Genomic DNA, 14,112 nt, shown 5'->3' with positions numbered 1-14,112 from the left:
TGGAGTCTGCAGCATCTTAGAAGACTTTTTAAATTAGTTTCCTGTGGTATCTATAATCAAGATCACTTGATATTATTCTGCGTGCGTTCAAATGTTACCTACCTAAAGACATTTGAACTCAGGTGGGGAATATCTCTACAAAGTCAATTAAATAAGTTCAATTTGAGTGAAAGCTGAGATGGTGTGGCCTGGGAGATTAAGTATAGAATTTCCAATTTAATGCTTTGATTGTGTGTCTTAAATCTATATAACTAGCTTATTCTGGGAATTGAAACCTATTTCATTTCTCACAGAATGACGGACCCACTACCACTGCTCTTTAAGAGTTAGATCATTAGAGTTTTTGTTGTTGTCCGAGACTAAATAACAAATGAAGAAAACACACGTGCGGATATGAAATGCTAGAAATGTCTTTCTTTTCACTGGATGACAGTAAAGGCCATCAGCAGTAAAAATGAACTGCTAAGTTCTTTGCAATTCCTGGAATATGGATTTCATACACAACACATGCATTTCTTAAAACTGTCTCTCGTCTAGTGAGAATTATTCTCCCCAAATACCCACCCATCAGAAAGAAAGGTGACATTACTGATTTTCAGGATTCGTGTTCTCGTTATGCCAATAAGCAGCAGAGGAGAGGGAATCAAAGCCCAGAGAGAATCGGCACGGACGGCAAAGGTTGAAGTCACAAATGTGAGGTCAAAAGGATCTATGATCTAGTGCTGAGCAATAAATTCAAACACGAAGAAAAAGCAATGTGCAGAGAAGCCTCACGAGGGGAAAGTTAACATTTTAAACTATGAGAATAGTCTAGGTTTGGGGGAGAGTATAAGGCCTGGAATGCAGAATTACTGGTTAAAATCCTTCTTGGAACAGACAAGAAGGAGACTTACCAGGTCAGACATGTGCGACTGTGACCCCAAAGTGGATTTTTTTTTTCCTTAAAGCAACAGAAACTTAAAAACGACAACTTAGTCATCTCTCCTCTCAGTTTTTAAGCAAAGAGCAGTCGTTATCTGTCTTTTTCGCTGATGCATCCAGTATGCCTTGGACGGTCCGACTTGATCATGTATTGTCAGCAAAAGCAGACACTGGGCAGCTGGTGGGAGGTACTTGAACAGGGAGCAGAAAATGCTAATGTACGAAGGCTAAGGATTTTAGGACTTAGTTTTGGCAGAAAGGAATGTATGTATCAGATCTTTGAATGACAGGGATTTTGAGGTGCTCCTTGGGGACTCTGGTGCAGGACTCTGGTCTTTGTGACGTCATGGGAGGAACTCCGGCCCCAGGAAGGAATTTCTGAGCCACCTCTGTACACTTTACTTTCTCATTTGTGAAATGGGAATAAAGTGTCCTGCCTGCTCCTCAGGGTTGCCACTGCAACCAAAAGAGCTATTAAATGACGAGATCTTTCCCAGCTACCCATGAGAACGAGTGTGATGTGGTCCCAGGATGTGTTCTCTGGAGTCACTGAAATCTCCTTAAACCCTCACAAAGCTCTGAAGTCGTTATGCCCATTACATTGAAGGAGAAACAGTCTTAAAGGAAAAAAAAAAAAAACATTGCCAAGATCATGCAGTAGTCAGTAACAGAGCTGGGATGAGATTTCAGGTCTGATCCCCAAAACATTCTGGAACAATCGGACCTGTGATTTTCCACTTTTCCCCAAAACAGTTACCTGCTCCTTTCAGTGGCTGCTGTTCCAGCTGAGGGCTCCAGGCCCTGTTTGAGTCATTGTGAGTCAGTTCTTACGGAAGCAAGCCTTAATTATCACTGGAGGACAGAAGGCTGCATCTTCCAGGAATTTGGAAGAGCCCAGCAGGAGGCAACCACAGGTCTTTGGCAAAAGATCACTTTTCAGCAACATTGTCAATTCCAGCGACCCCCGACCTTCCACCTGCAGGTCCCAGAACAGCTGCTGTTCAGTGGGTGGGAAGCAGGGGCAGGCTGTCTTCCTTTAAAAGGCAAATGCATCTCCCCCTTGCCCCCTGCTGAGATCCCACCTGGGATTTCAGCTCCAGAGCTGGGGGTCAGCTCCCACTTGGAGAAATTAAAGGGGGTGGGGGAGAAAAAGGCAGTTGGGGGTAGGGAAGGACATCTTTGACAACAGACCTGAACTCTCCTTTTTAATATAAGCCAGATTTAACATATGTCACTGTGTAAATCCGGAGCCCAATTGGAGGCTTGTAATTTGCTGCGACCTTCCCCATTCCTCAAAGTGAGATGGAGTTGTGCCAAGCACATCAAGGTAGCTGGTAGAAGATATAATTTGCCCGCTGCGAGTCTTCGTTTCAGTTCACTATTGTTAATTTTTATTTGTGTTGAGGTTTTGTGGCTTTAAAAAAGTCAACTCGATTTATTTCAAAATTAAGGCAAACCAACATCAAAGGCAGTAAGAGGAAGATGTTTAGGTATTATAAAGAAACGTTGTATGATCTTTTATAACCTTATTCTTTTTCGAGACACGTATCAGTAAATGGTTAGGGGACCTTTCATGACCCACTTGCTCTATTTTTCTGACCTCTAGCCACCCCTGCGGGTGAAAATCCCTCTCCAATGGGGTTTAGAAGCCCCCTCTGTCATCCTGCTCAGCCTCTCCATCTAATCCTGTTTGTACCACGACATGCTGCGTGAAGAATAAGAAACAGGGTTTACATCCTTTCCTACTGCATGAGCCCCTGAGATTGAAGAGGCTGATTCCACCCGTGTTCACTTTTAGATATCAGGAAAACTTTCAGGCCAAAAACACGGGACAAGTGGTTCTTGAGTCATTTCCGGGTAAACATAAGAAAGTTTATGTTGAAAATTTCTCTTAAAAAGAATAGCAGGTTATACCTGGAGAGCTTGTTTGGTTTTTAATACAACAGGATTTTTCCAACCAGACACTTACATAGAATGTTTATTGGCTCATATAGAAAATGCATGTGCCTCTGTACTAGCACTTTCAAGTGACATAGAGATAGATAGATAGACAGATAGATAATAAATAGGTGATAGATGGATAGAGAGATGATTGATGATTAGATAGAGATAGACAAATAGATCTGCTGTTCCTCAAAAGAGCTTTTTAAGAAAGGTACTATTATCCCCATTTACAGATGAGCAAAGTGAACCACACTTGCTTTTCCTACTCTGCAAATCTGCCCCTTTAAAAAGGAGTTGACTTATACTACTGAGCACAATTTATACAATTTTAGGGATAGTGTCTTCTGTGCTCACTATTATGCTGGTATTTGTGCTGTTGTACTTCTGCTAGTTAACTAGCATCCAAGAAGCTCAGTGGTACCAAAACAGCATTTAAAAAAAAAAAAAAAAAAAGACTTTATTTATTTATTTGAGAGAGAGAGACAGAGAGGGAGAGTAAGAGGCAGAAGCAGACTCCCCACTGAGCAGAAAGCCTGATGTGGGACTGGATCCCAAGACCCTGAGATCATGACCTGAGCCAAAGGCAGACACTGCGACACAGGCACCCCAAAACAGCATTTTCAACTATCAGAAGTGAGATTTTGAAAATGCATAACAACAGGCAGCATTTATATTGTTCAGCATGCATAGGAATAGCCCAGTAAACAATTGTGTAGCACAAAAATTCCAGGTTCACCCCAAGGGAAATTTGCACTAGAGCAAACCAGCAGAGTTCATGGTAAATGCTCCTGAATTCACTCGGCTCACAGTGATTATTTCTCTAGGGTTTGTCAGTTTGGGGTTTTGGGGTTTTTTTGAGATTTTATTTATTTATTTTAAATTTACTTTTATTTTAGAGAGAGAGCAAGAAGGGAGAGGAACAGCGGGGTGTGGGTCCGTGGGTGGGAGGGAGAAAGAATCCCAAGCAAAAGGACACTGAGACCATGACCTGAGCCTAAATCTAGCGTCGGACGCTTAACTGCCTGAGCCACCCAGGCGCCCCTATTTCTCCAGTTTTGTAATATAAAAGATGGCACAGGAGGATGAGGTAGAAGCATCTAATGGTCAAGGGATTTGGGTTAGATCTCAAAAAGAAAGCGACATATTTTGTGGGTCTCCAATAAAATGTATGAGACACCACTTGGATTTCTGCAATAAATTAAATATAGACTTGAAGCCACATGTTCAAGAGGAATAAGACCCACCTCCCTGTAGTTAACAAAAATTGTGTCTGCACGTGTATTGAATTGTCTATAAAAAAATGGCTTTACGGATAAGCATGTATATTGAAGAAGTAGATTGGCTTTAATTCCAGCACAGCCCATTAAATTAATGGTATCTATATATAAGGTTAGGAATGAGAAAAACTCATAGACTAGATATGTAAGTAATCAATATAATAGCCCAGTAAAATCAAGAGGAAAAAAATACGTTATTCCACATCTTTCTGACTATATCTAATAGCCTAATTAACTACAACATTTATAGAGTTAACATCACCATGAAAACATCCCCTTGTGTATTACAGAATTTTATCTTTAGATCTTACATGATCATCCTGATGTCTTTTTACACATTTTATTCAAAGAATCAAATGAACTTGCACTAATTACCTTTTTAGCTGCCCGTCTAGGTTTTATAAATTTGAATCCATATGCCTTTTGGGGATGTGTGATATTTGGGGTAGTGAAGTTTTGAGCTCTTCTTATAAACATAGAAGACCCGTGGGAGACAAAAGTAACAATGTCTAAATTACCTTTCCTAAATGATTACTTCACAACCTTCAACTTGAGATTTTTCTTTACCTGACTAAAATTATATATAGTAAGAATCCTTTCTGGGTATTTTCAGAACCCCTAGTTATAACTATGCACCAAACATGGATAAGCACTGGATTATGCAGTACACGGGACCCATGCTGCCCATCCATATGGAATTTACAAACATTCTACATCGCAAAAGACTTCAGACTTTGATGTCGGTGGATGATTCTGTGGAAAGGGTAAGTACACAAACTTGCCTCAGTGACAGGTTTTGGTCCAGCTTTTTTGGTGTAGATCCATTCTTGCTAATTCCATCTTCATCTCATAGGTGTTTTCAAGAGAGAGAGAGAGCCCGTGTGCATGAATATGTGTATGTGTGTGTTGAGTGACTTTATCTTCTCTCCCTTATCTTGACCAGGCTTGGTTCTTTGGAGCCAGCAGCAAAGAAAGGACAAAATCAAAACACCCTAAGTCAAGAGCTACACTCACAAATACCTTCAAGAATTAGGCAAATAATGTAAATACCTAAAGCTGGTCTTGTATAAAGCGATAGGGCATGGCGGGAACTTTGGGGCACTTTAAACGCCCACATCTGTAAGAAGGAGCAACTACTCAGCTCCAGCTTATTATTCCTGCATAGGAAAATAGATCGAGTGTCATGAATTCTTTTGACTTTTCAAAGGAAACCAGAATCCCGCTCCCTTCGATAGCTCAAAGGAAACCAGAAATACAAACATTTTATTTGAAATTTCCTGAATTTAAAAAAATAACAGAAGCCAAACAAAACATGCCCAGAGGCTGGATTTAGTTGGCTCAAGCTCCAAAGCAGCCTCTTCGTAATCCTTGATAACTATGTAAAGAGTAATGATAAAATTTAACAGTGGATTTTCAAAGTGAAACCTGTAAGTTAGGTGGCAGGAGCTGTTTTGAAGAGTTTGTCGTTTGGTTTTTGTTGTTGTTGTTGTTGTTTTTAATAGGTGCACAAAAGCTTGAAGAACAATGTGCCAGATTCAAAAAAGTTACATTACTCTATTATTAGACATTTTCCCTCCAGGATTGTAAGCAACTGGAACATGTAGATAGTCATCATGTTTCTCAGCCTTGTTGAAATGACACTTGCCTTTAACAAATAATGGTGAAGACTTACGGGGAGAATCACGGCGACACTCTTGTCATCTTGCCCATCTTGTCTCCGTTGTATTTCAGCTGTATAATATGCTCGTGGAGACAGGGGAGCTGGAGAACACCTACATCATTTACACCGCTGACCACGGTTACCATATAGGCCAGTTTGGACTGGTCAAGGGGAAATCCATGCCATACGACTTTGATATCCGTGTGCCTTTCTTTATTCGTGGTCCAAGTGTAGAACCAGGATCCGTGTACGTATTTCTCTGCTTGCAACATTTGGCTATCGTGGCTTATGTGTATCTGAGATGATCCGATTATCAATCTCAGGGTCTGGTTTCTTTTCACCCAAAACAGAAAAGGGTGTAGGTAGGGGGAGGTTGGTAATTTAGAAAATGAAAATCTTGGTTTTTTTCCCTGCCACATGTTAAATTAACTGAAGTATGCTATTTAAAGAGAAAGGAAAATTAACTATCAATGACTAATTCTGCCAAATGAACCAAAATCCACATCTCATGGCCTGTGCTCACAGACATAGAATGGGATCGTTAGGGACATACCTGTACTCTCTTTGAATCAGACATACACTGTCTTTAAAAACAGAAACAAAAATGGAAACAGTGCCTGCCTCTAGTTTTTTTTTTTTTTAATTATTACTAAAGAAAAATTTTTAAAGAAAATAAATTTTTAAAAAGCATGATTTTCTTTTAGAAGAAAAAAGGGTCTAAAAGACTAGTGTTCTATCTCTGCTACCTTAGACAAGTCACTGCCTCCCCCTGCATTTCTCTTTTCCTGTTACAAAATGGGTTTTATGTTCCCTGCCATCTACATCACAATGTTCAGTGTAAAATAAGATTGCGTACATGAAACAAGTTATGGAAAGAGTTAAAGAAAAGAATCCAAGTGGAATTTCAAATCTGGAATGATCCTTAAGGAGCATCCAGCCAGGACTACTACTTCTTTTTCTTTTTCTTCTCCTCCTCCTCTTCCTCCTCCTTCTTCTTCTTTTAAGAATTTACTAATTTATTTGAAGGGGGGCATGCCAGCATGAAGAAAGAGGGGAGCAGAGGGTCAAGCAGACTCCCCACTGAGCGAGGAGCCCCATGCGGGGCTCAATCCCAGGACCCTGAGGTCACAACCTGAGCTAAAGGCAGACGTTTAACCCACTGAGCCATCCAGGCACTCGCCAGCCTGGACTCCTGATCTAACACAGAAGAAGCTTGGCACAGCACCAGTGCCTCTCTCAGAGTCCCTGATTCTGGAAGTGGCTGCATTGGGGCCCAGAACCTGGATATTCTGAATCTCCTCCATGTGCCTCCTCTGCCGCTACATCTGGGAGATGATAGTAGTAAAAGGGTTTCTTTGAACGTTATTGTATCTCTTCAGGTCATTGGAAACACTTTGAGAATTGTCTGATCTAGGTGAAACAGTTTTATGTGGGAAAGACTAAGGTAGGGGGAAGAGGGTTGAAGGCCGAGAAGTATCTGTGTGGAGAAAGTGGCCCTCCATGCCACCCACACAGACGTTAATTCCAGGAGTGACCACTTGTCCCTTTGCAGAGTCCCACAGATCGTTCTCAACATTGACCTGGCCCCGACGATCTTGGACATCGCTGGGCTTGACACCCCTCCCGATGTGGACGGCAAGTCCGTCCTCAAACTTCTGGATCTGGAAAAGCCAGGTAACAGGTGTGTCCATTCGCTTTCCCTCAGCCAGCCCCAAGCACCCCAGCCCCCAGAGCCAGCCGGCCGCTGGAAGGAGTGAAGGCCAAGTACATCTTGCCCATGAGAATCACCCCAAGCTGAGAATGTCTTGGCTGTTTGTGAGCAGCATACTGATGGAGGGGCAGTTGCGGTCTGCGGGAAGCGAGAGGTGTTTCTTTAAATAAACTGTGAGCACAGATGCATGTGGAAAAACGTCCAGATACCAACAGTAAATATTATTATTTTGCTTTCAGGTTTCGAACAAACAAGAAAGCCAGAATTTGGCGTGATACGTTCCTCGTGGAAAGAGGGTAATTACTGGTTCCTGGGGTGCTTCTGGGAACCAGGCCTAGTGGGCAGCTCTCCCTGCTGGGTATTTTTTCCCCCTTATTCCAGTTTACTAAGCATGCAGATTTCGTAAGCTTGGTCACAAGATTGAATGGTTTGCTACTCATTCTCCACTGGCTAGCACAGTAATGATTGTTGCATCAGAATTGTAAAGCATAAGTTCTCATACAATGGGACCAAAACGTTGACTGTTGCATTGTTCGACCTCAGTTCTGAATCGGACCAGTCCATCCCTTCCTTCCCGAGTCCTGCCTCGCCCTCTCCTTTCTCCTTCCTTTCCATAAGTGCTTTCCTAGTTTTAAATACACATATGAGACTGTCATTTCCAGAGTCCCTTCTGGGTTTCCCCTTTTGATTCATAATCCTCATTGCCTCTCTTTTTTTTTTTTCATACATATATTGAGAGAAAAGCATTTACATGAATCTAAAACTAAACACTTATGCCCAAAGTTTTGAAATTAATGTTTTAGGGAGATAACGATTCCTCCTAGTACTTGGCTTATAATTTTCACAAAGGAGTCAGCAAATGTTGAGTTCCTATGGACAAGGTCTTATCATCTATTTCACGCCATTTGAAGAATATGGAGGAGTCATGCTGCAGGGGAGAAAAAGAGAAAAGGAAAAGACACTGGGTGGGTAAATCAGATCATTTCTCACATCAGAAACTTCCTCTTTTCTGTCAAAGGAAGTTTTTACGTAAGAAAGAAGAATCCAGCAAGAATATCCAACAGTCAAATCACTTGCCCAAATATGAGAGAGTCAAAGAATTGTGCCAGCAGGCCAGGTACCAGACAGCCTGTGAACAGCCTGGGCAGGTGAGTGATACGGCTTGTCTTTACCACAGGTCACATGCTTCTTCATTTCTAATTTTAACAATTTCAACATATAAAATAATGTACATTTATATATAAATACGTTTTTAATAGTGGTCATGCAGCGCTCGCTGTGACAGCTCTCCTCGGACTGAGAATTATCTAACTGGTCTAAGCTGGGTCTCCTCATCACTGCTTGGGCTCCCTTCAGTGAAAAAAAGGTGGTGCCCTCAGAGAGAACTAGATATCCACTCAACTAGCCAACACCAATTCAATATATCACACTTGTGAAATGGGTAGTCTGGTTAGAAAGATCAGAAACTTGGTTCCACCTGAGGAGTAGCCATCACCCCTTGGAGTCCTGTTAACTGGTTATCAAAAAGGGTCAAGAAACTACTTAGTCAAGATCCAGGGGTAGATGCTAAGCCTGTGGGCGGTGAACCACCCAAGAGACATGATCGGGTCTTCTCATCCTGTAGTAAAGTCAGATGTCATCCAGCCCACAGAGGAGGAGAGAATCATGACCAAGACTGGGAAGTGAAAAGAGAAGCCATATTGTGTTTGCTTATTGTTTCTACTTCTGCTCACAAAATTTCTGACATCAACTATTTCATTAGAATGAATTATTTTTATTAATGCAAATATTACTACAATTGGGGTGCGTAGGTATCTCAGTGGGTTGAGTGTCCAACTCTTGATTCTGGGGGAGGTCATGGTCTTGGGGTTGTGAGATTGTATCAGACTTCACACTCAGTAGGGAGTCTGCTTGAGTTTCTCTCTCATCCTCCTGCCCCTACCCACCCCTCTATCAAATAAATAAACAAATCTTAAAAAAAAAAATTACTATAGAATTAAGGACTACCCAGAACACCAACTATTATCAATAAGAACTAAAGAAATACCATATGATGAATTAACACAGGCCTATTTCTAAGGAAAGTGAGAACATATGAATGCTATTTAAAACACTCTTGATTGACATCTACACTAGCTAAAAGAAGTACTGTATCATGATGAGAGAGGAATTACCTAAGTCATTGAGACAAAATTGAAGGAAAGTGAAAAATAATAGTTATTACGCATTTGTCTTACATAAAGCACTATACATGGAGTTTAGTATGTATTAGCTCAGTTTAATCCTCATATCCGTCCAATGAGGTAGGCATTGTTGTTCCCATTTATAAATGGGCAGCTGGTGAGTGCAGAGCTGGAATCGAAATGAGTTGTAGGATTCAAAAACTCGGGCCACTTGCCTCCTTCCAAGGTCAGTTACATGAACGAGGCAAAGAGAAGTTCACATCTGTTCTGAGTCTTTTCTTCTCTTCAACTTATCTGACCTCTAGATAGCCACACAATTAGCCAATACCAGTTCAGGATACCAGGTACACGAAATGGATACACAGTCATTATTAAAATGACCTCATAAATGTAGGACATCACAGTTGTACTGGTGATATGGTATCTAGCTTATTGAATAGACATTCACAATAAACAACTTGAGCCTCATACTTTCTGCATTTCCTCATGACTTTTTGTCCTCGGGGATTCCTTTGAAATAGAAAAAGGTGGGGAGGGAGGTTGATGAAGGAAGGGATAAAACCAGGCCTTCGTGGCGTTCTAGTAAGTCTTAATTTTCAAGTGTCTAGTGGAGAAGCTTAGACTTATTCATTATATTTTAATATGATGTATTCAGATCCTTCTCAAGGAAGCTCTAAGTGTTATTATGACTAAAACCTCAGAATTGTTTTGTAGCTCTAAAATGATTTTTATGAGCCAGCCTCAATAGACTAATTTGCTTTTATTCGGGAGTTGGAAATGTTTGGTGTTAAATATATCTCACACGAATTGGTGATTGTGTTACTATTTTAGCCTTCTGAGTGGCAAGCATTACACCCTTTTGAGAATAAGGTACACTGCCTACCTTTCAGTATACAATTTTGCAAACCTCTCTCCATATGGCTTGCCCTGGAATTTTAATACATGTCCTAAAGGGCAAATGTAGTCTCAACTAGATTACGACATGTTGGCACAAACTCTTCCCTCTTATGAAATGCTAACTGTGTTAAGAATGTCATTTAATTTTTTCACAGTTTTCTAAACTTGTTTTGCACCCCCATGAAATGCTTTAATGACTGGTTCCCTGAGATTCTCCTCTGCTGCTTTATTTCGATGTGAATCAGTCTGAATTTAGATTATATCACATGGATATACGTAAATGTTCGCAACAATTTCTTTTAGAAGTGCCTGAATTATTAGAACAGAGAATTACACTCTACCCCGGATGGCGATTTCTTTCTTTCTATAGGTGATGCTCAAATTAGAGCTTAAAAATCTGAGAGCTTCTGGAAATTTTTGAGCCTCTTCAAGTCAGTTACAGAAACTGTGGGTCAAACCTGATAGCTCGGTTGTATTCTACAGAATCTTTATGTTTTGGGACACGTGCTTTTTCTATCTGGTTACTTTGAAGATTATCTTTTTAGTTACAGTATCAGTGACTTTTAAAAAGGAAAAGTCCAGAAGAATGAGATTGTTTTGCTCTAGGTCAAGACATCAGTTAAGGCTAGAATGAACTCTAATCTAATCTCTTCTCTTGACACTGATTGCACACCTGGCCCGTGGTCTGCGTCTCTTCCTCTCACCAAGGTTAACCAGCTCCATTCAAAGACAACACAATCTTCTCTTTGGTTTGACTCTGTACAGGATAGAGAGGAAAACCCCACAATACCAACCCCATTCTCTTCACTTCAACCCCCAAAGAAATGGTGTATTTCACCCATGCAACCATACCCCCCTGCCTGATCCCCTAAGGACTGTTTGGCAAGGTCAGTGTGGATGCACGAAGGAGGTAAATGAAGGAAAGAGAAATAGGACATCACAAAGTTTGGGTTAGAATATCGGCATCCGCTACTTCTTACCTGTGTATTTGGGGACTGGATTAAGAGTCTTGGGTTTTCTATCCCTAAAGTTAAGAAAATTAATCTCAGTCTCATAAAGATTCCGTGATATCATATATGTAAAGTGCTAGATGAGTTACAAGGCTACGTGGGAATGTTGGGCGTTATTTCTGTTCCAGACCATCTTACCTGCTTTTTCATTCCTGTGAAGCCAAAAGGGAATTAAAATGGGCTGGAATCCCAGACATTTGGCAATACGTCTTCCACTTCGTGAACAGAGCAAGCAGCAGGGACTCATTAAGACGGCATGGACATATGTGTTTGCATTACTTCTGTGTTCCTGAATTAATATGAAGCTGAGTATGAATTCCCACCACTCTCTGAGCTGGCATTACACCCCCAAGCACATTATGTACAGATTTATGTATGACACACTATACACACACACATGCAGATCTCAGCTTCTATCTGAAAAGACTTTAGCTCAACAAAGAACACACATCAATGATGCTCAATTCTGGTCGCACCCTAGAATCACCTGGGCAGCTTTGGAAAATATCGATGTAAGGGCGCCTGGGTGGCTCAGTCAGTTAAGGGTCCAACTCTTGGTTTTGGCTCAGGTCATGATCTCAGGGTTGTGAGATTGAGCCCCGCCTTGGGCTCCGCACTGGGCAGCGGCGTGGGGGGGGGGGGGGCCTGCTGCTTAAGATTCTCCCCCTCTCCCTGCTCCCCTCTAGAAAGGAAGAAAGAAATGAAATACCAATGTATAGCCTCCCCCAAACCAATCAGAGTCAGAGGTGAGGTCAAGGTATCTGTATTTGTTTACATAGTAAAGAACCAGAGGTCTAGAGTCAGAATATTAAAGTTGGAAGGAGTCTTAGAAATCTCCTACTTGAAAGGTATCCTTTTTCTAATAAGGACATCTAGGTAGAGAAAACTTAAGCCACAAATTCAAAGTCAGAACCTGCAACTCTTCACTCCCAGCTTAATCCTTTCTTCCCCAGAACATGCTGCCTCTTCAAAAATGTAACAGAGTAATTCTTCTCTTTGAAATTATAGATGGCATTTGCCTGGTGGAAGCCCCGAGCTTAGGACCCACTTAGAGCATCTAGGGAAGTGGATCCCAAGCCCTGCACATTAGAATCACAGAAGCAGCTTTACAAATGCTGATGCTCAAGCTTCACTCCAGACAAAGGAACACAGAATCTCTGTGGATGAGACCCAGACACCCCATGATTGTTTTCCAGCTCCTGGGTGATTTCTTTGAGCCACCAGGACTGAGAATCATTCATGCCGGGAAAATGTTACTCTATTTTTCCTCTTCTAGGTATAGGGATTAACTCCTCAAATAGGAGTTACATAAAAGAGAAATTCCCGAGGCCTTCAGTTTTGGAGTACATTTCATCTATTCTCTGTTGTTTGAAAAAAGCTTGTTTTTCTCTTTGATAAAGAAAATTTCATGTCCTTTGCAAGTTGTTAAATTCCAGCAACCTGGCAATTTCATTTGCCTTTCTACTATTGTGTCAATATGAAATCAAAGATTTGTTGACCATTATGGAAGAACCCCAGATCAAGCAAGCGGGTACTACTTGGGAAATTAGAATGTGGCTTGTCGAATGTCCTGGTTTAGCTCCAGGATTTATGTTCTCATCCCAAAATTATCCCTCTGACCACAGATCCTCAACCTTTTGTGACCAGCTGCAGAGGAGGAATAAAAGGCAGTTACCAGTAAGATCTGGCAAGTTTGCCAGGAACTGACAGCCTGTTTCCAGAAACTCACTGAGCCCTGGCTAAAATTTCAGCATGGCTCGCAGACCCTTGCCCACGGCCCTCCTTATTCCAGAGGGACGGCCCCAAGGACCGAGCCCCAGTGCCACCCTCTGGCTGAACGCTTGTCTGCATGGAGCTCAGCACCGCCCTCCGGCCGCAAAACCTTACCTCCTCCCCGCTGCAACCTGCACTGAAGGACATTTCTGACTAGTTGTGCCTCTCGATGTTTTGACTTCTGTGCATTTTTTAAAACACAAACCACAGGCTTAAATGTCAAACCATACTTAATGATGCCCCAAAGGAGTCAGAAAAAAGACAAACATAAGGCCATTTTACTTATAAACTACCTAATGCGGCCACACCCAATTTAATTGACGCTCTTGTTTCCCACTACTCCAGAGCACAGCCCGCTCTGGGCAGGATCCTCTTCTCCCTGCTCGTAAACAGAGCATTCCTGTTAGCGGCGGCCAGCGGGTAAGCTGTTGCCTCTGCTTCCCAAATGCCATTCCCTCCACCAAGGCTGTTGGGAAGCCTCACATTCTACCACTCTTTTTTATTGGGGTCCTAATCAACTGGGATTGCATCCTGGGTCCACTGCTTTCTTGCTACGTGACCAGAGGCAAGTTACTCAATCTAACTCTGCTTCAGTTTCTTCATCTTGAAAATGGGCATAATAATAAGTACCTGCCTCAGAGGGTCGAAGTAAACGTTGTAAGAGGTAAGTGTATTAAACATCTAAACCAGTACCTGGTACATAATAAGCACTCGACAAATACGGGCTATCACTTGT

At 41.7% G+C, this 14,112-nt stretch overlaps 1 protein-coding gene across 6 annotated transcripts in view; it reads left to right on the top strand.

Moving 5' to 3' along the window:
• Nucleotides 1-14,112, top strand: part of SULF1 (sulfatase 1) — a 175,323-nt gene that overhangs the window by 125,474 nt on the left and 35,737 nt on the right. For all 6 annotated transcript variants that reach the window (XM_059166264.1, XM_059166261.1, XM_059166260.1 and 3 more), the window contains 5 exons: nucleotides 4,756-4,906; nucleotides 5,874-6,049; nucleotides 7,355-7,483; nucleotides 7,753-7,809; nucleotides 8,532-8,661. In XM_059166264.1, the coding sequence (XP_059022247.1) occupies nucleotides 4,756-4,906; nucleotides 5,874-6,049; nucleotides 7,355-7,483; nucleotides 7,753-7,809; nucleotides 8,532-8,661 (643 nt within the window). The remainder of the gene's footprint in view (nucleotides 1-4,755; nucleotides 4,907-5,873; nucleotides 6,050-7,354; nucleotides 7,484-7,752; nucleotides 7,810-8,531; nucleotides 8,662-14,112) is intronic.

The sequence above is a fragment of the Mustela lutreola genome, chromosome 3, assembly GCF_030435805.1.
Source record: "Mustela lutreola isolate mMusLut2 chromosome 3, mMusLut2.pri, whole genome shotgun sequence".
Lineage (NCBI taxonomy): Eukaryota > Metazoa > Chordata > Mammalia > Carnivora > Mustelidae > Mustela > Mustela lutreola.
Note: the sequence above shows the minus strand (reverse complement) of the source record. Positions and strands in the feature narration are given on the sequence as shown.